This window comes from Myripristis murdjan, chromosome 4, assembly GCF_902150065.1.
Source record: "Myripristis murdjan chromosome 4, fMyrMur1.1, whole genome shotgun sequence".
Taxonomy (NCBI): domain Eukaryota; kingdom Metazoa; phylum Chordata; class Actinopteri; order Holocentriformes; family Holocentridae; genus Myripristis; species Myripristis murdjan.
Genome location: NC_043983.1, coordinates 32,061,647 through 32,083,977, shown reverse-complemented (window position 1 = coordinate 32,083,977; position 22,331 = coordinate 32,061,647). Strand labels below are relative to the sequence as shown.

Genomic DNA, 22,331 nt, shown 5'->3' with positions numbered 1-22,331 from the left:
TGTGAGTCATGTTGTTTTCCATCATTTCATACATTACTCATTGATAAATGTAACTTGATCAAGAGGTTGGTCATGTGAGTTTTAGAAAAGCTACACTTTGCTGTGCAGGTGTGGCGTTATCATGTTGAGTGTGGCGCCTCCCTGTGGCCACTGCTGGTGCTGCAGAGCTGTCAGCCCCTCCAGGTGAGTGAGGAAGACTCTGCTCAGTGTTGTTTAAAACTAAAGAGGATCATAAAGTGACCTCATGATGGGACTGGTACATTTTGGGTTTCATTTCCAAAACACTTTAATCCACTGATATGTTGTTTTCTAAGTCAGGATAATATGGGTGTGTGTGTGTGTGTGTGTGTGTGTGTGTGTGTGTGTGTATGTGTGTGTGAGGACAAAAAATCAGAAACACCTCTCAATATAATGTAGTCCAGTGCAAGACCTCTGCAAACTACAACCTCAATAATAAACACAGAATTAAATTTAAGTGACACATTCTGCACAATGTCAACACAAACTGAACATTATGAACTTTTTTAAAAGGTAGAATTTATGTTACATTGAACTGCATTAGACTGGACAGGTGGAGTGCTGCAACTGACCCAATTTTCCCCTCAGGGGTCAGTTAGTATTTCTGATTCAGGTTCTGTTTTATGAAGTGAATGAACAAGTTGAATTATGTAATCATCAAAGATTTTATTTCCATCAGACAATTGAAGACAAACTTTATTTGCTGAGATTGTGAGGTTGTGAAAATCATTTTGCTCATTCTGTCTGATCAGTGTTGGTGGTGTTTCCCTTTGATCAGGACGTATTACGGCGTGATGATAGACGGCGGCGAGTCTTTGGCCTGGCTCTCCTGTCAAGAAAAAGAGAACAGGGACCTGTTGAACATCGATCCTCCTCACACAAACTGAACACACCGAGGGTTCACCTCCTTCTGAGCACATTAACACCGCGGCTCTTTGTCTTTTTTTTTTTTTTTTTTTATCCGATGAGGCACAATAAATTACTGACTGAGCCCAAACTGACCCAAATTGAATTCGCTTGCCAAACTGATCACATTATAAATATGAATATTAATATAATTTTATTTCACATTAATCTTTCTGCAGAGCGGACATGTGATCCAGAGCGTGTGGCCTGTGGCAACACAGTAACATTAACAACACACACACACACACACACAGCAGGGTTAGACAGCCCATTCAGTCAGCCGGTGTGAACTAGAAGTTGAATGTAAACACTACATTGAGGCAGAATCTTCTTAACAGAGTTAAGAAGATTAAAAAACATTTTAATAAGAAAGACCATATATATAGAAATTGATAAATAAAGAAATAAATAAATGGGGGACACATTGGGAAGACATTGCAGTGAATATAAATATAGATATACGGGTATAGATACTGATATAGATTTAGTATAAATATTAGTAACTACAGTATGTATACATATACCATAAAGCATATATAATCAGAAGTGGAAGTAACTAATTACATTTACTCACATTACTGTAATTGAGAAGTACTTTAGTGTACTGTTTAATGTATTTTTAAAAGTCAGTAATTTTACTTTTACCTAAATCCATGTTTGCTTGAGTTTTGTCCTTCACTACATTTTAAATCAGATCCATCACAGAGAACAAATGATCAATGACAGATTTTGGAGCCTTTCACAATAAAAGCTCAGTCAGCAAACATGAGAGGAGGAACCTGCTTCTACTTTGTTGGTTCTACTTTGTTGTCATTTTCCAAATTTCACAATAAAAGCTGCACGATGAAAAACTGCAGCGAGGACCGTTTAGACTCAACTGGCACAAAATGCGGAGTAAGTGTGGTGAAAAGGGAGAAAAAACATCAGTGACAATGAGAGCCATGTAGATTCAACCATCACATGATGTGTTTATTCCAAGTGTCAGTTGAGTCTATAGGGTCCTCACCTCAGTTGAGCGTAATGTCCCTTTAAAAGCATGTAGTGTGCAGTGTGTTCTCTCCTCCTTTTCTAACTGCAGGGAAAAGTTACTGTTTGGAAAAAAGAGCTCAGTCACTTTTATTTTGTAAGGGCTTGTGACGAGCAAAATGCTAAAAGCAAACAGTTCAGCTGATGTGACACGGATAGAGCTACTAAAACCACACGATAACGACATCATACAGTTTTTATGGTTCGTCACGTCCTTTGGGTATTTATCATGTCATGTTTGCTCTGCTCTCACGGTTTGTTAACATCCGACCTCAAGCCAAACAAAAGTCTGTCGGCGCTCTGCAAACCTGTCGAGGAAACTCTCAGTGACTCAAACAAACGCTCTGAGTGCAAATCTTTCTTCAGCTTTACTTTATGAATAATTTAACGGCCATGTTTCACTGCGATATGCAAGACTGTTCCCATCTCCACTTCAAATAATTGTGCAGTTTTTACGAGCAACGTGTCGGTGCCAGATTCAGGCAGCGGCTCTTTGCCCTCGAGTCTGTCCTTGTGATCAACTTTTAATGCCAGGTCCTTTTTTAAATTCATTTTTCCATTGTTTTGTCCACACTGCTAAAAGTTAATATCTAATCAAAACAAACAGAAACACTACTGGATGTTGGGTTTTTCAACAATTTTCGAAATGTTAGAAACTTTCCTCTTCTTTGTATTTTTCTTCCGTCTCATGTCGTAGCTTCGTTGCTGGTGATGCTTCCTCTCTGATTTTCTTTTTCTGATCACATCTTTAGGGTGGCACGCAAAAGGAAAATGTTCTTAAAGGAATCAGCAAAGTATAAATTTCATTCTCATCACATTACATCTCACATTTTCTCGTTGTCTCTGAACCCCTGTGCCTTTCACATTTTCTGTTTGCCGGGCACGTTTGCAGACTTGGTGATTTGCAGCATTGTTAAAGGGATAGACCAATGCTTTTGGGCAAAATCCCCTTTTTGTGCCTTCCCCCAACTGAGACAAGATGTTCAGTACCATGTTCACCTCTGTTGGTCCACTATGACAAATCCACATGACAGAGCCAGGCTAACGACTCCCATTGACTTCAAATCTTTATGCTAAGCTAGAAACTGGTATCCAACATCTTGTCTCAGTCTGTGGAAGTTGGAAAAAAAAGTTGGGTGTTTTGCCCAAAATGTGGGAGTATTTCTCTATACAAACATACTGGGAGAAATCCAGCACAGAAGAGGGAGAGCTCATTGCTTTGTCCCATTAACTCCACTGTAACTGAAGCTGCTCTCTCGGCACACTGCATTTGGAAAGAGAATTTTATAGTAAACCAACAGAACAGCACCAGAAATGCAATGTCACCAGTCCCTTTTTAAGGCAGTTTAATGTTTTGAGTGGAGGCCGTATGCCCTTTAAAAATATCCTGTCTATGTGCACAGCTGCTGGCAGAACGGTGTCTGACTCACCCTCAGCTCCAGGAACCCGGGCATGTCCTGTATGATCACGGCTTGGTCGGGCTCCTGCCGCCTCTTCCTCGACCTCCAGGCGTTCACTCCAACCAGCGCAACAACCACCAGAGCGACTGCAGCTGCAGAAATGCTGGCTGCTGTCACCGCCGTGGGGTTACCAGCAGGTCCCGTCGGTGTCTCCTGGACGGCTGCCTTCACCTGGGAGTCGTCACGCTGGACCGCTGAGCGCGGCAGAGGCTGGGTGATCAGCAGCTCGGAAATATCTGAGGGGAAGTGGAGGCATCATCAGATAAGTTGGAGGTGTTACTGCTGGGTTCCTGGTTGGTTCGAATGCAGGAATGAGCAGCAAAACGCCATCAGAGGGTCACAAGGCTGCAGATTTACACTCCAAAATCAACTTGTTGTAACTTTTCTACTCACTTTATAAACTTTACCTCAAATAAATATTATTTTTATTACATGTATACTGGAGTTCATAAGTGAATAAAACAGAGATATCGCTCAGATATAACGTTTGCTCTACTGAATGCGCTGGACAGGTTTTTTTTTCTACTTGCATCAAGTGCAACACACATGCTGCTACGGGACGGGGCGAGAGTCATCGTTTCCAGTTAGTTAAAGAAACAAAGATCAAGATGAACTCATGGAGCTTCTGCTGGACCGCACTCTGAGGGATCTATCTTTCACACTGCCCTACCCGTTGCCACTACCTTCTACCCGTGAATTACGTATTTAGCAGCTTCCGCTATCCCTAAACTGTATCTGGCGGTCACACCACCCGCTATACATTATGCCGACTCCTTTATTTGCGCCTTGAGGTGTGTCCGTGGGCATGTTTATGCGCTTTCCCTACAATTGCTATCTTGACCACACACGTTAGGGAAAGCGGATAGCGGGGCCTCAGGACCACCCACTACCCATTTGGGCTTTTACAAGAGCGCACCCAGGCGGCTTCAATGCGCGTCCACTTGGACACATGTGGACATGCACATGCGGCTCCACCTCCCCAATTAACTCGCCTATAAAAAGCCACCTTGCTTTAGCCTAGTTGAACCCCTGAGAAAATGGCAGAGATAGTACTAAATCACGGGTTTCGGCTTGCGGATTTGGGATAGCGCAGCCTGCTCTTAAAGGCAATGGAACCTGGCACACTGATTGGTTTAACTGGCGTAACACCCAAACCACGCCTATGCATAATATAACGGGTGGCGCAAGTGTTTTAGGGATGAAGGCAGGTGTGCAAGATAGCAACTTTTGCGGGGGAACGCCTCTTGCACAATGCTAAATCCCCAAATGACGGGTTTAGGGACTCTGACATAAGATAGGGCCCTGAAACTGAAAACTGTGTTTGGAAAGATTTTGGCTGCTTGTGGGACACCAGTATCCATCCATCAGAGAGCGCCATCAAGGTGCTTTTACCCCTCCCAACCTCCTACTTATGCAAAATGGTTTTCTCCTCTCTCATAAATGTCAAGAACAAGACACAAATGACACTGTGTGCCAGGTGGCGGTGTGTCGGGAGGCTGACACACACTACCCGACACACCGTCTCCCGACACACCACCTCCTGCCACCCGACACACCGCTTCCGATACTACCGCGACCGGTGTGGGCTTGTACATCAGCTATGTAAGGTGAGGCACATCCACTTCCGGTCAGTAGGTCAAAACAGGTTCATGACATCAGCATCAATAATTAGAAAGAATAATAATATTTTTATTATATGACAGTGGCGGGCCGCATAAAAATGATGCCCCTGGGCCGCATGCGGCCCCCGGACCGTGGGTTGAGTAGCCCTTGTGTCGTGTATAGCGTGCGACTATTCCAGCATGTGCATTCTACACTATATTACCAAAAGTATTCGCTCACCTGCCTTTACTCATACTATGAACTGAAGTGCCATCCCATTCCTAACCCATAGAGTTCAATATGATGTCGGTCCACCTTTTGCAGCTATTACAGCTTCAACTCTTCTGGGAAGACTGTCCACAAGGTTGAGGAGAGTGTTTATAGGAATTTTTGACCATTCTTCCAAAAGCGCATTGGTGAGGTCACACACTGATGTTGGTCGAGAAGGCCTGGCTCTCAGTCTCCGCTCTAATTCATCCCAAAGGTGTTCTATCGGGTTCAGGTCAGGACTCTGTGCAGGCCAGTCAAGTTCATCCACACCAGACTCTGTCATCCATGTCTTTATGGACCTTGCTTTGTGCACTGGTGCACAGTCATGTTGGAAGAGGAAGGGGCCCGCTCCAAACTGTTCCCACAAGGTTGGGAGCATGGAATTGTCCAAAATGTTTTGGTATCCTGAAGCATTCAAAGTTCCTTTCACTGGAACTAAGGGGCCAAGCCCAGCTCCTGAAAAACAACCCCACACCATAATTCCTCCTCCACCAAATTTCACAGTCGGCACAATGCAGTCTGAAATGTACCGTTCTCCTGGCAACCTCCAAACCCAGACTCGTCCATCAGATTGCCAGATGGAAAAGCGTGATTCATCACTCCAGAGAACGCGTCTCCACTGCTCTAGAGGCCAGTGGCGGCGTGCTTTACACCATTGCATCCGACGCTTTGCATTGCACTTGGTGATGTGTGGCTTGGCTGCAGCTGCTCGGCCATGGAAACCCATTCCATGAAGCTCTCTGCGTACTGTACTTGGGCTAATCTGAAGGTCACATGAAGTTTGTAGCTCTGTAGCAATTGACTGTGCAGAAAGTCGGCGACCTCTTTGCACTATGCGCTTCAGCATCCGCTGACCCCTCTCCGTCACTTTACGTGGCCTACCACTTCGTGGCTGAGTTGCTGTTGTTCCCAAACGCTTCCATTTTGTTATAATAGAGCTGACAGTTGACTGTGGAATATTTAGGAGTGAGGAAATTTCACGACTGGATTTGTTGCACAGGTGGCATCCTATGACAGTTCCACGCTGGAATTCACTGAGCTCCTGAGAGCGGCCCATTCTTTCACAAATGTCTTGTTTCACAGTCTGCATGCCTGAGTGCTTGATTTTATACACCTGTGGCCAGGCCAAGTGATTAGGACACCTGATTCTGATCATTTGAATGGGTGAGCGAATACTTTTGGTAATATAGTGTATATTGTACATTGGTTAATACTGGTGTACCCCCCTCTCTTGACAAATGGAGGAGTTGACCCCCTCGGATTTGTGCCCCTGCCTGTTGGGTCCAAATGTAAACCGCTCACCGTCCACACTCAGGAGGAAGAAGGCATCGTCTCCCTTGATGAACTTCCTGCTCTTCAGCCTGCTGTGGCTGAGGAAGACGCTCGTGCCGGTGCCCGGCCCGCGGTAGTAGCTGCTGCCGTCGGCCTCGGTCACCAGAGATCCCACTTTTCTGGGGTTGTCCCAGTAGTACTCTTTACCTGGGAGAGAGACAGGTGAGCTGTGATGATCGGACTGATGCTGTTACACAACCATGTACAACAGACAACAAGTCACTGACAGAACAGGGCTGTTTTTTTAACTGAAAAGTCACAATGAAACAGCATTTTTAGAGAATGTCGCTTCCTTAATTTGATGTATTGTTTGTTGAAACATGAAACTATGACACTGGGACATAAAACAGAGGGGTGTTACTCACAGCTTTATTTGATGGGAGAGGCAGAAAGGTGAAATTATTAAACAATCTAAATCAACAACAAGCCAACCAATTAAAACAATCTGATGTTTTAATTGAATTTTTTGAATTTTGGGGATGGACAGTGGACAGTGTGTTGATTACAGCCAGTCAAAGCTTTGCTCTACAACTTTTACTGAAGAATACAGGACACATGCATCAGTGATGGAGGCCCATGGTAACCTCTAACGGGTTTTATTTGGACGTTTATAATATTTATTTTTGATTGATGCTGCCTAATGTTATGAAAGGCAATTCCAACACAGCTTATTATAATCAGAGGCTCCTGCACGGCCCACAGTCGCTCAGAATAGTGACTCATTGGTGAAACTTCTCACGGTGTGAACTAGCACTGACCCTCCTCCAGCAACACCACACTACACACTCAGCCACAGCGGCACAGTTACACACACGTTCACAGGCTGATCTCACCGTCGCTGGACAGCTTGTTGGGGTCGGTGGTGACCATACGCTGCATGCTCATTTGCCGCCTGATGTCTGACTGCTGATCCAGCAGCAGCATGGTGGCCTGTTGCCATGGACAGGGCCACTTCAGGCTGTGGTCGTTGGGGCCTGAGGTCAGATGGAAGTAGGTGGCCATGTAGCCTGGCCGGTCCTGACGTCCGTTCAGGTACACGCCGACCTGCAGAGCACAGACGAGGAGCGTATGGACGTACATCACAGTCATTGTTATTTCATTATGTCTGTTCATAGATGGAAAATCCTATTTGTACATACATAACAGCACTTGCAAAGGGGATTTTGCCCAAAATGTTGGAGTTTTAATATACTTTCCAAAGTAACAATTGTGTTTAAATCCTAAAAAACTTTTCTCCACAGTGGAAATGATCTCTACTGTGTAAGTTTTGTTTAAAAAGTTCATTTTAATCTGAGTTGTGTGAATGTGTGAATGACCGATGTCGACCCTGAAAGCGATAACTGTACAGTTCATATTGAAATGAGTCATTTATCAATGACCAGAAGCTAAAGTATGAGGTGTGTGTTGACCTGGAAGGAGTAGCCTGCGGGCGACAGGAAGCGGGGGCTGTACAGTTTGGTCCCGGGAGGTGTGGTGGCCAGCAGGCCGGTGATGTTGCGGAGCCTCCAGATGTGCTGAGGGCAGCTGGCGGATGAGAGGTTAATGTCGTCCAGAGAGAGACCGCCGGTCGACGGGAGCTTTCCCTTCACCCCCTCGAAAATCACTCGGGACTTTGTCCTCACGTCCAGATTCACATGGTGGAGCTCCCAGGAGCCCATGACCCCTCCTATGGAGGAAGAGGACAAGCAGTATCTAAATAACTATCACCTTGTACTGTATAGATCATAATACGTGCTGTTTATACATCATGTATTGTAAATGTTGTAAATATTTTACTGAAGCTGCACATAGCTGAAATTTTGCACTGATATCTTTAAAACCAACCATAATCATTCAAAAGAAATCCCCCAAATGAGTACTGATTCTTAAAAAATCATATTGTTGTCATTTGAAAAGAATAATACAAGCGACATTTTAGTTTGTTAACATATTTCAGTGTCCTTTATTGTGTTGTGCCATAGGGCATCGTATCTGGTTATGTTTCTAGTGTTGTTGTGGTGTTTTATTAGTTCTGCACTTGGTGACATTAAGCAGTTGTAGAGCATTTAAACTGATCCTCCTTTTATCACATTGCATACTGTGTATTGTTCTGTATATGGCATTTTAGATAAATGTAAATTCATTAAAAGCCCAACTAGAATCAACGAAGATTAGCAATAGCTATAAAGTTTATGTGCAACACATCTTTGTATTTCAGTTGTGAAATTTAATTCTGTTAACAGAACTGCACACACAACTCCACCCACGAAAAATCTGAAAAAGCCAAACAAATTGCACTGAAAGCGCCCAAAGCCTTTATTATAGCAAACCTAAAAAATACTTCAGTATTTAAGTTCTACATTCAAAATTTTACTTGAGCACTTATAATTCTATACTTAACACGTCTAAATATTTATAATATAATGTACCTAAGTATGAAAACTAAAAGTGTCATCATGAAGAACGGTTCCATGGAGAGAGTTAAATTATTGATGCATTAAGCTGTAAGAAGCAGTGGCTTGTTTACACTCTAACAATACATTCCATTTGATGTTTTACATTTTGAAGATTATTCTGCACATAATGTTAGTTGATTTCTTGTCCTTTCCTGTGAAATACCTGAAATGGTCTTGAAGAGCTTCATCCGTCCTTCAGGATTGACTTTGTCGTACTCTCTCACCCAGATGTTCAGCAGATCATCGGCGGCTCCGCTGTTGTACAGGAAGAACTGCAGACACTGGGATCCAGGTTTGGGGTAAAGGAAGCGGCTCTCCAGATGTGCACGGTCACCAGCTTTCCCAGACACTGTGCTGAAGTGCATGAAGAAACCTTTTCCTGCAGACAAGAGCATCAAAAAGAAGGCAAGATCAGGTCTCCAAACTTCATTATCAGAATCAGGATCAGAAATACTTTATTGATCCCAGAGGGGAAAATAGGTGAGCTGCAGTTGCTCAAATTCTCATGAGAAGGATATATATATTAGCACAAGTGAAATTATAAAAAAGAGGAAAGTCTTTTTTGTGTAGTATGACATTGGAATGTTTTACATTTTGGGCAGTCATTTCATTCCATCGCCATCCTAGGAAACAAAAACTCACTGTCGGTGATTAGCTTAGGCAGTGAGGAGAGGCCAACTTTGAGTGTTGTGTTTACAAACCACAGCCAATAAATCCTCCTCATTCTGCCTTTAACAGTGAAGTGCACCGTATTGTTTCAACTGAAAAATGTCTTGTAATGCACTTTTGATAGCGTTTCACTGTTGTAAAATTGTAAAAGTTCAGTCATGGATTTCTCCAGTAGATCAGAGATAGTTGACGTTTTTGAAAAATAAGTTTACAATGAAAGCTTGCAAGTAAAACTTTCTTTATCGAGGATTAAAGGCAGCACACGGTGAGCACTTGATACAAAAACGATGCATTATGGGTGAAGTATCCCTTTAAAGTAATCAACGGAGCGATCAGCTGGCCGGCGCCGCTGGCAGACACAACAGGCATGATGAGGCTGCAGGCGGTTGTGCCGCTGAACGCCGGCCTGCACTTTGACCAGCAGGGACTTGAGGCTGCAGCGTGAATCACCTGGAGCAGCTCCACTGAAATGTCTTCACACAAACAGCAGCAAGGCCACTGACCTTTACTGCCAGATCAGCACTGATAGGCTGCTCTATGACTGCTCTCTAGACAATAACAAAGGTGTGTGTGTGTGTGTATCCATCCATCAATCCATTTAGTAAAAACTGTCCATTGCACTTTATTGAAAGCTGTTAATATTCTATATGTACTAATCAGTTGATGAACCTATCCCTGTTATTTTTTTGATGTCCATTTCATTCAGTGTCTATCATCTTGGGTGCATTAATATTAGAGAAAGACCAAGAAATGTTCAAGAAATGTTAAAGTGCAGTGACACATCCTGCTGATCTGCAGACAGTGCAATACAGCAGAGGGTTGATATGAGTTAAAAAGCTATTACAGACATCTCTGAATGAAACAATGAAATAATTTAGGAGGAAATGAGCGCGGTGGCACAGCAGTTACCTTTGCATTGTCCCTGGTTGGTGAAGTCGCTCTGAGGCCCTCCGCTCACGCTGCTGAGTTGTTCCCATTTGGTGTTTCCTCCGGGACCCTGGATCATCCCGCAGATGTTCTCCTCCTCAAAGTTACAGGAATCCACAAAGGTAGAAGAAGTGGCTGTGGAGAAACACAGCTCTTTAAACCTGCCACCTCCACCAGACTGACTGACTTCAGAGTTTAAATTTGACTCTTAGGTTTGGATTCATCATTTCCTGTGGGCAGAAGATTCGTCAGCAAACACCAGCATTTAATTTTGGGTAAGAAGGTAGATGGGTTGGACTGGATTTAGGCTGACAAGAAAAAAAATCTAGCTATTTGCTGCTTTTAACATAATTCTTCCATTTTTCTGACTCCTCGTGTGTCCTCTATTAAATGAACTTAATAAAAGGATCCTTCACAGCCTGTTTGTATGAAATATAAATTATGGAATACATTAATCCGATCTTTTTTCTCAGGTAGAATTATGTCTGAGTTAGATCTTCATGTCAAACCTTTTTTTTTTGTTAGAGTTAGTTAATTTGTTCAGGACATAAAGGATAAGATTATGTATATACTTGTGCTCATAATATATACATACTGTAACTTACTAACATGATACACCATCTATTATTACTGTATCTATGGCAGGCAGCAGACTGGAGGAGATCATGTGTTTGGTCTGGTGTGTGTGTTTGTGTGTGTGTGTGTGTGTGTGTCTGTCTGTTTGTCCACAGCTAATCTCGCTATTACTGGGTCTAAATTTTTGGACTTTTTGGACTTTTTTGGGACTATTTTTTTTTTCATATACAGTTATGACTGTAGGATGTTTGTGGTGATTCAAAACTTTTCAAAAATGTTTGTTCTCGCTGCTTCTGCTCACTCTCTTCATTCACTGTCTAGCTCACTCGACCACCACTGCTCTCACTCTCTCTCTCTCTCTCTCTCTCTCTCTCTCTCTCTGTTTGCATACTACAGGCTCTCCATTCCCCGCTCCCTCACTTCAGTCGCTATCTACAGAGTGAAACTGCTGCAGATGACACACTGTTTGACAATGCAATCAGCTGCTGAGTCTTTCCTGAGTTAGTGTAGCCCAGAGCCTTTAGTCCACCTGCACCTGACGGAGACATGCACTCGACTGAATCAACTCTTCTACTTTTTGTGTTTGTTTGGACTGCAATGATCAGTTTGTCCATTTCAAAGATGCTTTGTGTACATTTTCAACATCAATAAATCGATACCACATTAATTTTGCAACAATGGCATAATAACTGTAAACAGACAAGACGGGAGGACGAGAAGCCTGTCAGCCCTGACTGGCCTCTTTTCACTGCATTAAGCTGAGCAGCAGGTGTGCTTTAGCAGGAAATCTGCTGCATTGCTTTAAGACATTAAACAGGAAGATGGCGCTACAGCTTTTAGAGTTTCTTGCAGCTTTTGGCAGACGGAAAAAAAACACTTCCAACAAGTTGATCCTCCTCAGGGACGGGGACGGGAGACAGGAGGCAGTGGGGTTTATGGGAAATATGGTCTCATTTGTTTACAGTAATGATCACAACATCTCACAATTAATTTGAGAATGATATGCCACTGTTTCTAAATTCTGCTTGCAGCCCCTTTAAGAGAGACGAACATGCAGCCATAAAATCACCACCAGCTTTAAATCTGATTACCATATTTCATTTTTATTAGGTAATGCGGTATCTACAGATCAGTGAGGTGCATCAGTCCTAATCATGATACGGTGGGAAAGTTATTATGAAGTCTAATCTAATCATGAGACCTTGATAAAATATAGAATCAGCAACAGACTCTGACCGTTCCCTGGAACTCCTTTGGGATTATTATTGGATGATAAGCGTTCCTATTATGATTGGGACCCGGTATATTGATTGTTCGGAAACATAAATGCACTGTAAGATCTCATAAGTGCATGCATGCTCCTCTTACATTTTAATTAAACCAGACAAGTTCTTGCAAAATGATGTATTATGTAATAAAGAGTAGAGAGAGGTCTTCCAAGGTGGACCAAAGACTAATCAAAAGATAAACAGATTGTCCTAATGCCTTACACATGCATGCATAATGAATCTGGTATTTTTATTATATGAGTGGTTTGTCCAAAATGTGCTCAAACATATTTTGTTTTGAATAAGTGGCATAACACGGTTGTAAACCTTTGAATGTTATTAATTGCTGTGTTGGCGTTTTGGCTGCATGATAATCAGTAATTGAACTGATACTCATCAGATGTGATTGGGTTATTACTGGACAGCGGTCACTTCCCAGCAAACATTTTGATATTATGTAAGCAGAAAAATGAAAGTAGAGCTGCTACCTACCGTGTTACTTCACATTTTCACTTTGCCATAATATCATACTTTATATATTTTCTGCTCATTTGTCTTGACTTTAAACTGGACTCCCTGCTGCACATTGAGCCCGTCTCTTAAAAATCACGCTGTCATGCATCAAAACTGCATTCTCAGTCACATTATAGGGGAACGGACAAAGCAACAGTGGTGTTTGTCTTTTGCAAATGTGTAACATTGTGTAACATGTGTAACATTAAGTGTTTTTTCATGCCTAAACTTAACCTTTCTCTAACCAAGAACTTTTGGTGGCTGAAGTAACGAAAATGGCTAATATGCACAATAACAATATACAAAAGATATTTTGATTAGAAACAGAATGAGAACCAGAAATATTTTACTGATCCGCGAGGGGAAATTTGGTCAGTTGCTGTTGCTGAAATTCTCATAAGAACAATATAGTACAAGCATAAGTGAAATTATTGGAAAAAGGAATAAGAAATATGTCCCTTGGAAATGGAAAAGTCAGTTGTAAAAAAAAAAAAAAAAGTATGTGCATTACGACTAAACATGTGCATTATTCCTACAAAATATTACAGCGGTACATTCAGAAATTAGAAATTGAGCAAAAGTAAAAAAGTTTACCTGTAAAAACCATATATACAACAAAACATATTTTTGTGATACATTAAAAACAAATGTGATCGGCAACAAAATACGTTTCCCCCCCCAAATGTAACCAGAAAATGCAGTTTAGTTGTATGGGAATGTAATTTTTGGGAGACAGGGTTGGTAGAATGAAAGTCAAATGACTGATTGATTTGACTGACTGAGTGACTGACTGATTGATTGATTGATTGATTGATCAGGCTGAGGTGACTCACTGCAGTTGTAGAGGCGGTTGAGCTTGAGCAGGTCACTGTCGCTGAACTCCATCCTCTGGCCGATCACGTCCATGAACTGTGGGATCTTGGTGACGATGGTGGGGTCGGAGGCGATGTTAAAGGCCGTCTTGCTGTAGTGCATGACGGAGCCGTAGTCGTAGGGCACGTTCAGGGCGCTGGACACCGTGTCATCGTACGTTTTGAAGTTGTGCTCTTTGCCTGAGAAACGCACACGTCCGAGAATATTCAGCCACCTTGGACATTTTTTTACAAGGACAGATGCAACCACAGATCAACAGTGTCGTGTGTGTGTGTGTGTGTGTGTGTGTGTGTGTGTGTGTGTGTGTGTTAGTCGCTTGGTTTCTGTTTGAAGATATTGTCCATGAGGGAAAGATGTCTTCTATCAGCAGCACTTAGACTGGAAGGAATCAAACCAGCAACCCTGTGACTATGACCTGTGACAGTTTTCAGGCACTGACACATTTTTCTTTCTGCTTGAGGTGCAACTAATCAATATTTTCCTCAATCTTTCTTTTTTTTTTAAAAAAATCAATTACTCATCAAGTGTAAAAAGTATCCAAATTAATGAACTTTAGTTATTTGTTTTATTAATTATTTAGTCTATAAAGTGTGAAAAGTAATGACAAAGTCTCATGGGAACTTCGTAGAATCCAAAGTGATGGCTTCAAACTCCCACCACAGTCTGATCAGCAGACAAAAAGACCAAATATTAATTTTATGGTGAGAAAAACAAGAATATTGTTTATAATGATATGAAAGAAAAAAAAACAGGAAAATCTTACCATCTTAGGGAGGCTAGAATCAACAAATATTTGATGTTTTTACTTGATAAATGACTAAAACAAGCAACCATTTGAACAGACTGTTACAGATGTTACCCTCTGTCATTCATCTGCCTGTGACTGAGCACCAGGGCCACAGGGATGGTTGGAGCGGGGCGGTGCGAGCGAATTGCCGTCACTGCGTGAGTTTGGTGCGACTATTTCTTCCGTTCCGAGCCGCTCATGTACTCTGCTGAGCACATCCTGTAATTTACAGTGTTGGTGCTGGTTGTTACCGGGCTCAATGCGATCCCACATGATGTTGACGTAGTCGTCGCGGTCGGCCCTGGACTGCTCATGCCAGAAGCCCAGAGCGTGCAGGAACTCGTGCTCCACGGTTCCCAGACGATCACAGTTGCTACCGATGGACAGCTGCTGCTTCCCCACACGGCGGTTACCGACCGAGGAGAAGCATCTGGAGAGACAGACAGACAGACACAAAGAGAGAGGGAGAGAGACACACAGGTTTTTCTATATGGTCGGTTAGAAGTCAGAGAGGTTTTAAAGGCAGAATGAGTGGGAATTTCCTAAAAAAAAAAAAACTAGCACATTCCTGTGGGCTGCAGGGGCTGCCTTTGTGTGCCTAGGTGGCGCTACCGAGCCCATTTTTGCACTTAGGGGGTCCGTTTGTCCATTTTATCAAATTTTTCGCCAGACCTGGCCTGCGTGCCGAATTTGGTGAGTTTTGGAGCATGTTTAGGGGGTCAAATTAAGGTTTATTTTGACGTAATAATAATAAGAAGAAGAAAGGAGAAGGAGAAGAAAAAACGAAGCAATAACAATAGGGCTTCGCACTGTTCCAGTGCTCGGGCCCTAAAAAAGTTTTTGGACTCATAAACTGATCCTCTCCATCTTGACCTGTGAGCCACTAGCAGTGTGTGTTGGTGTGTGTGTGTGTGTGTGTGTGTGTGTTGGTGCATGTGTCTGCAGAGACCCTGCCATCCGCCTGAATTTTCTTATTTCGCTGAGCTCGGCGCTCTTCTGGGCGTCAGGTTTTGACTTCAGGTCCTTGCTGAACAGCCACGTCTGAAACAGCCTTTTAGAAACCAGCTAAAGCTCCTGCTCTTTTCCACTGCTGTTACATGAAAAAATATTTTTTTCCACTTCATAATTCAATTCATATTGCTCATGTAAGCATATGGCTAGCTAGTAGAAGCAAAATTTCAATACTTTGTTTTGTTAAAGGGCTAGTCAAACCTATTTTCAGCCATCATATTTTTTTAAATTGACTGAGTAAAAATTTGACATTACACATAACTTCACATAACATAACCGCTGATAATTATTTACCATCTACCCCTTTGTGGAGGCAAAATGCCAACCTTCTTCTTTCTTCTTCTTCTTCTTCTTCTCTTCTCTCTTCTGCTGATGTTTGTAATCAGACAGTGTTCAGCAGAATTAAACAGATTGTCGTCTCCTTCTTGGGTGTCCTCATGGAGCTCCAGCAGAGCTTTCTTTTGGCTTAACACAGCGACACCTGGCTGCAGCTGTACATGCTGACTGTGTGTGTGTGTGTGTGTGTGTGTGTGTGTGTGTGTGTGTGTGCTCACCCGCCGCCTTTGAACACAGAGATGTAGTTCTTCTCTCCTTCCCAAGGTGTGAAGTCAATGCAGGTCTTCAGTCTGTACTGCTCAAACGCCTTCAGAATAACTCCCTTTGCATTCATCTCTGCAGGTTACACACACACACACACACACACACACACACACACACACACACACACACACAAAAAAAAAAGGCTTACAAACTTGCTACAGCACTCACTAACATCTGTGTGAATGTGAGTTTCCATGCGACGGCGTCTCACCCAGACTGTCCTCCAGGTAGTAGGGGATAGTTGTTGGCCAGCGATACTGGTCTCCTATGATGGAGTTTCTGCCCTCTGACTGATGGGAAAAAAAAAACAAAAAAACAAAAAAACAATCAGAATTACATTATATAATAAACTATTTAGAAACTGTAAACTGAATCGGCTGTCAGACGTCCTTGTTTTGTAACCCTGGCATCAGAAAGGCTCCTGTTTCTTTAACTTTGTCCGCACAGTAACTCAGTGTTCAGACAATTCTGTTGTCTAAATTTATGATTAAAAAAAAAAAAAAAAAAAAAAAAAAAAAAAAAAAAAACATGCTTATTCAAATTGCTCGCCAAATTTGATTGGAAACACATTTTTAAAGTATGTTTGACAATTACACTGATAATACTTCATAGCACAATGCACATCAGTGCAAACTGAACAAACAGATATTGCAGATGTTGAACAAACTATCCTCGGTACAGTTGGTAATAATACGGTTCAAACCTCGGTTTTTGAATCACAGTTCGGTTCAAACCTCAGTTTTCAAAAACTACGGGGTTTTTAATGACCCAGTTGTCAGTGATATAATGTCCAACCATGTGTAGTTAATGCAGTGAACTCTGCGCTGCTTCAGTCCTCTTGTAGTTTAGCCTTCATGTCTTCATAAAGTTTAGGCAACACATTTTGGCTGAAACGTGGTCGACTGGGCACGTCATGTCGCTGTTCCAGGACACTTAGCACATGTCTGAATTAAGCATTATTGTAATAATAAGATTATACAACTATTACCAACAAAATAAAATGTATTCACATTGTGGGCATTTCGCTCTCAAAACATACAAGTTTTTTTGCCGGTATTCTCTCCGTTTCAGTGGAAATGCAGGAGATTTGACGTTAGCTAGTCCTTGTCAGCGAGCCAACTTATCATGTTTTCTAGACATCGTGATTTCCCCAAACTGAATAAATACCACATATAGCAACACAAAACTGCTAGCTCAATCATGTTCTAACTAGAATATCCGCTGGAAAAAATATTTTTTTCATGGACTGATAGTTATACTTCTGCCGACTTCTCGGTCAGTTTTAAGCTAACAGGTGCCCTGACGGCGACTCAGCAGCACAGGTGATCTTTATCTACAACCAACTTATATGAACAGTTATATTTAAATATAGGCAACTGCTTTCCAGTGTCGGCGCCGCAACAAACATCTGTCTTTTAATAAACTCACCGGCAGACGTTTCATTTCAGCTGTGGCTGTGTCCCTCCAAGCTAACGCTAGCTCCTGTTAATGAGGCTGAGCAGCAGCAGTTGAAGTGTCTGTCCGGTGTTTGTCAGCTCGGCTTGGAGACATCTGACGGCCCAAGACGGTGACCGGGCCGGACCGGCTTCATTTCCTTACCTCTCCTGCTGATCCAGCTCTTCACTCGTCACTCTCGCGTATCTCTCCCTTTTCTGTTCTGTCTTGTCTTCCTGGTTCAGCCGTTTATCCAAACTTAGGTCGCCAAATAAATCAAAACTGACAACCAAACGGTCCCTTATGCAGGCGAACAAAGTTGACAGCGGCCGTTGATGCGGGTTTCAGTGAAACGTTTCATGTTGCCATGGAAACCACACAGACTCGGGCTGATGTAGGCGGAGTAATATTTTCAGTGATGAGGTTTTTAAGCGAGAGGGTGTGCTTGACCGTTAATATTGTCTCGACGGTGATGCGGCCGTTTGATAATGTCCATCCTCACTGATATTAACAGTGAAGCCAAAGTGAACTGAGGTTCGGGAAGACGGAATGAGTTTCTAAACCGGAATCCTTTGGACCGAGGTTTTCCGGTTCAGTCCAAAACCGTTACACCCCTAGTACAATAGTATAGTTGGTAATGTTGAAAATGACAAAACAAGTCAGAATTCTTGGTGTTGTCATGGACTCAGACCTGAATTTCAATTTTTCACATTCCACATTAAGGTAATTACAATCACCTGGAGAATGTTTCAAGCCTTTAAGGACTTTTGTCTCAGCAGGATTCGGACAAATTTGCATTTATCCCCAGTTGACTTGACTCCTGTAACAGTGCCTTCACATGTTTCACTAAAATCATCATACAGCTGCAAATGATTCAGGATGCTGCTGCTCTAGTCCTGACCAAGACTAAAAAAAAAAGAGAATCTCATTGCTCCAGTTCTGAAGTCTTTACACCAGCTTCCTGTCTGTCAAAGAGCTGATTTTAAAATATCGCTCTTAGTTTATAAAACACATCTTGTGGTCCGCTCTGCCCCATCCAGACTCTCAGATCATCTGGGACGGGCCTGCTGTCAAAACTAAACATTTGAAGTCACTTTTCCGTTTCCGTTTCAGCTCATTTTTTCTCCTTAAATGTCTGTAGTTGTACGTCTGAAAGGTCTTTTTTATTGCCTTGTGTTTTATGTGAGGCACATTGAATTGCATTGTTGCTCAAATGTGCTCATAAACTTGCCTTGTCTTGCATTCCTACCAAACAAACTGGCTTGAAAAGATTCCTGACAAACAGCAGCAGTAAAACAGTAAATTTGATGTTTCTGGACTCACTTTATCCTGGTCAATGTCTCCCTCCAGCAGGTCCAGCTTGGCCTCTGCACAGTAAAAAATAAAATTGTTGAAAGTCCTTTAAGAGTTACTGCAAATTACACCAAAAAGAAGAACAAAACCATTTTTATGGACATGAACACAGATACACAGTACAAACCTTCATTGATGTCAAAGATGTCCCAGTCGTGGCCCTCGTCCACGTCCGTCTCTGCACAGGAAACAACAATTATTTGCTGCTCAAAAAGCAGGACCAGATATTTCACTCTAATAACACAATCAGGATCTGAATCAGAATCAGAAGGAACATTTTAATAATTAACTTCTCTAGCTGCTGTTCTTGCGTTGATGTTGATTTTTTTTTATTAGCATTATGCGTAAATCTCTTTGTTTTCTTATATACCTGGGGAATTTCTTTCAGTATTTCCTCCTGCAGCTGACTGAGCCGCTTTACCTCACAATTATTTTCCTTAAAAACGTCTTTAAACCTGGAGTGACTTGCAATGGCCACAGCAGAAGCACTAATAATAGCTTTTTACTATTTTTTTTTCTTGAAATAAATTTGGAGCAGCTGCAGAAAGTAATATCTGAACACTTTTTTGTGAGTCGCTCTCTTTGTGTTTCGTTGACTTATTTTAAGATCTTGCTCTTCTCTGATCTGAGTGTAATTTAACCTTCACCGCTTCAGTGGAGTATGTTAAAAAAACATCCTCTGAACATGTGACTCACCTGTGTCACCTGTCAGCTTGGCTGCTGCCTGCAGGATTAGAAAGTACAATCAATCATCAGAGAGAGAAAAAAGAGATCAAATGAGTTAAAAATGGTTTTAAAATGTACAACCTCAGCGCTTAAAAGACAAAGCCCGACTGTACGGATGCAGAAACTGACAGGAGCTCCAAAATTAGACCAAAGAGAATTAATCAGACAAACAAGAAACAGGATATTCTGGCATGGTGGGCTGAGCTGCTACCAATAAACAAACTCATCTGATCCTGACTGAATATTTACTCGTCAGGCTGCTGGGATCGGCTGCACCTTTAGAAAAATGAACCGTCGTTACCTGCCTTTTCTCTGTGGTGCTTCTTAAATCCATACCTCACCGCTGACATGTTAACATTTTGTCACTTAAACTGGGATTGCAAAAATATCGGGTCTATAATACAATGGATGAAAACATTCTTCTTATTCTTATTCTTATTATTAGTATTATTATTTTGTGATCTATACAGTAGATTCAATAGGGGAGATATATTTTAGAAAATTATATTATGCATGTTTTATATTTAATTATTTTAATTAACCTACTAAGAAAATTGTTGTAATTAATTTTTGATTATGAATTAATACATGCATTTAGCAGACTGTGACCAGACTCACCAGTCCCAGAGCAAAGAGCAGGATCGTCCACCTGGAGGCCATGGCTGCAGCCTCACACACACATACACTCACTCAGCCACAGGTGTGTGTCGCTCTGGACGAAGCAGACGTCTGATTTCAGTTTTTGTAGGAAAGCCGACACACTGTGAGGCATGTTTATGACTCGGCTCGTATTAATTATTAATTTAATAGCCATGATTGTCTTATCTCAGCACTGCAGCCTCGTTTATGGCACTGCAAGTTCAGGTTCATTTAGAGCCCAATATCACTGCTTCCAGTGTCCAAGGCCTGCACCAGTGTGTGTGTGTGTGTGTTTACACGTGTTTACACCACAGTCTGGGTGAATACTCGCTTCTGATTGGCCGGCAGGTGTGCATTGTACCTGTGTATTGTGCTCGTAGTTCAGCTTCAGTTCAATTTCTTATTTTCCTTTTCTGATTCTTATAATTTCACTTCATTTGTTTCTCTCGAGAGTTTGAGCGAGTGCAGCTGACCCAGTTTCCCCGCGAGGTTCAGTAAAGTATCTCTGATTCTCGCTGGAGCATAGATTTGGTTTCTAGCTCGGCACAAATCTCAACAGCTTCCAGAAACATACAGGAGACGGCTGGTCAGTTAAAAATGTTCATCAGAAACACCGTGACACTGAAATACAGAAACAAAAATACAAATTAACAGTTATAATGTCATTATATTATACAAATTATATTATACAAACACTAAATGATCAACATATACTACGATTATAATCAATTATCTATCACAGTTAGCAGAGACACTGTGTTTAATTCTGGTCACTCACGCAACTTTCAGCCGTTTTTTGTAATTTCATTTTCAACAGTCGCAGTTACAAGTTTAGTAATGTTCAGTTACACCTGTTTTAGAGGATAAATACAAAGTTTTATTAAGATATATTGACATTTAGGCACATAAATCACTAACTAATAAGCTCAGGTAGGAAGAAGCTGCCAGAGTTTCCACTCTGGGCGACGACTGGTTTATGTTGAATGTCTTTGTCTGTCGTCTGTCCTCCATCAGTCTGTAAGGCTGCAGCTTACAGCCCAAAGTGTCCAGACAAAAACTAAAGCTCTGCTCCTCCTTCAGCAGTCAGCGACAGTGTGACGTGACAGAAAGGGTTAATCTGCAAACCCAAACCCAAACCAAACGTCCAGACCTGGAATTTTTAATGTGGAAACGACATGACAGCTGGCAGAAAAACAGCGGCAGGTTGAGGTAAAAACTCGGTCATACTTAAAAACACACAGATATAACTCGGCAAAACTACGACAACTCGGAATAAAAACAGCAACAGAACAAATGAATGAGACCAAATGTGACAGAAATGTGTGTTTCCTGGTGTTTTGTGTGTGAATGTCTGATCCAGAGACGCAGCCTCATGATGACATTCTTTTATTTCATTTATTCATCCGATTCTTCATTTTCTCTGTGAAAAATGGAGGGACTACCTTTTGTTTTTTCCTTGTACAGTTTGTCTGGAGCTGTTGATGCTTATACACACATACACACATAGTACACACAGTACATGTATGCGCACACACACACAACCTTAACCTTGGCCGGATCCTGATCCGAGGCAAAGCTCTTGTGTAAGTCAGGACTGGTCCAAAGAGACCCCACACGGAGGTGTAAAACTCAAACTGGTTCTCACAAGGATAGGGGAACAAGAACACACACACACACACACACACACACAGACATATAGAGTCCACAGTGAGAGGGATTAAAGTCTCCATAGCTGTGAAATGCCTTGCTTACCCTGTTTCCCCTTGACAGCTGAGTGTGTATATGTGTGTGTGTGTGTGTGTGTGTGTGTGTGTGTTGGTCATGGATGGGCTGATCTGAATTCATTCACTGGTGAAGCATCACACTCGTTGATTTTTCTAGATAGAGGTGAGTGAAGCTGGAAGAA

At 42.0% G+C, this 22,331-nt stretch overlaps 1 protein-coding gene across 2 annotated transcripts; it reads right to left on the bottom strand.

Moving 5' to 3' along the window:
- Positions 1–721: 721 nt before the first annotated feature.
- LOC115358263 (meprin A subunit beta-like) lies at positions 722–20,447 on the bottom strand. 2 transcript variants are annotated; one of them, XM_030050158.1, is made up of 15 exons: positions 20,405–20,447; positions 19,757–19,784; positions 19,188–19,238; positions 19,027–19,074; positions 16,485–16,559; positions 16,228–16,345; positions 14,914–15,092; positions 13,836–14,054; positions 10,628–10,780; positions 9,213–9,428; positions 8,024–8,280; positions 7,448–7,658; positions 6,585–6,761; positions 3,381–3,646; positions 722–847 (listed from the first exon to the last, which is right to left on the bottom strand). In XM_030050158.1, the coding sequence occupies exons 1-15, from the start codon at positions 20,444–20,446 to the stop codon at positions 803–805; spliced, it is 2,085 nt and encodes a 694-aa protein (XP_029906018.1). In that variant the 5' UTR covers position 20,447; the 3' UTR covers positions 722–802. The 2 variants fall into 2 exon arrangements, with proteins under 2 accessions (XP_029906018.1, XP_029906017.1); XM_030050157.1 differs by lacking the exons at positions 19,027–19,074; positions 19,188–19,238; positions 19,757–19,784; positions 20,405–20,447 and adding an exon at positions 17,702–17,749 and having other exon boundaries at positions 16,485–16,563.
- Between the last annotated feature and the right edge of the window lie 1,884 nt (positions 20,448–22,331).

What these genes read in the sequence shown, in the direction of transcription:
- LOC115358263 (XM_030050158.1), bottom strand. Translation starts at nt 20,446, where the DNA reads ATGGCCTCCAGGTGGACGATCCTGCTCTTTGCTCTGGGACTG. An exon ending in TGCTCTTTGCTCTGGGACTG is followed by an intron (nt 19,785 to 20,404) that starts GTGAGTCTGGTC and finishes CTAATCCTGCAG; the next exon opens with GCAGCAGCCAAGCTGACAGG. An exon ending in CAACCAGGGACAATGCAAAG is followed by an intron (nt 9,429 to 10,627) that starts GTAACTGCTGTG and finishes TCTTGTCTGCAG; the next exon opens with GAAAAGGTTTCTTCATGCAC.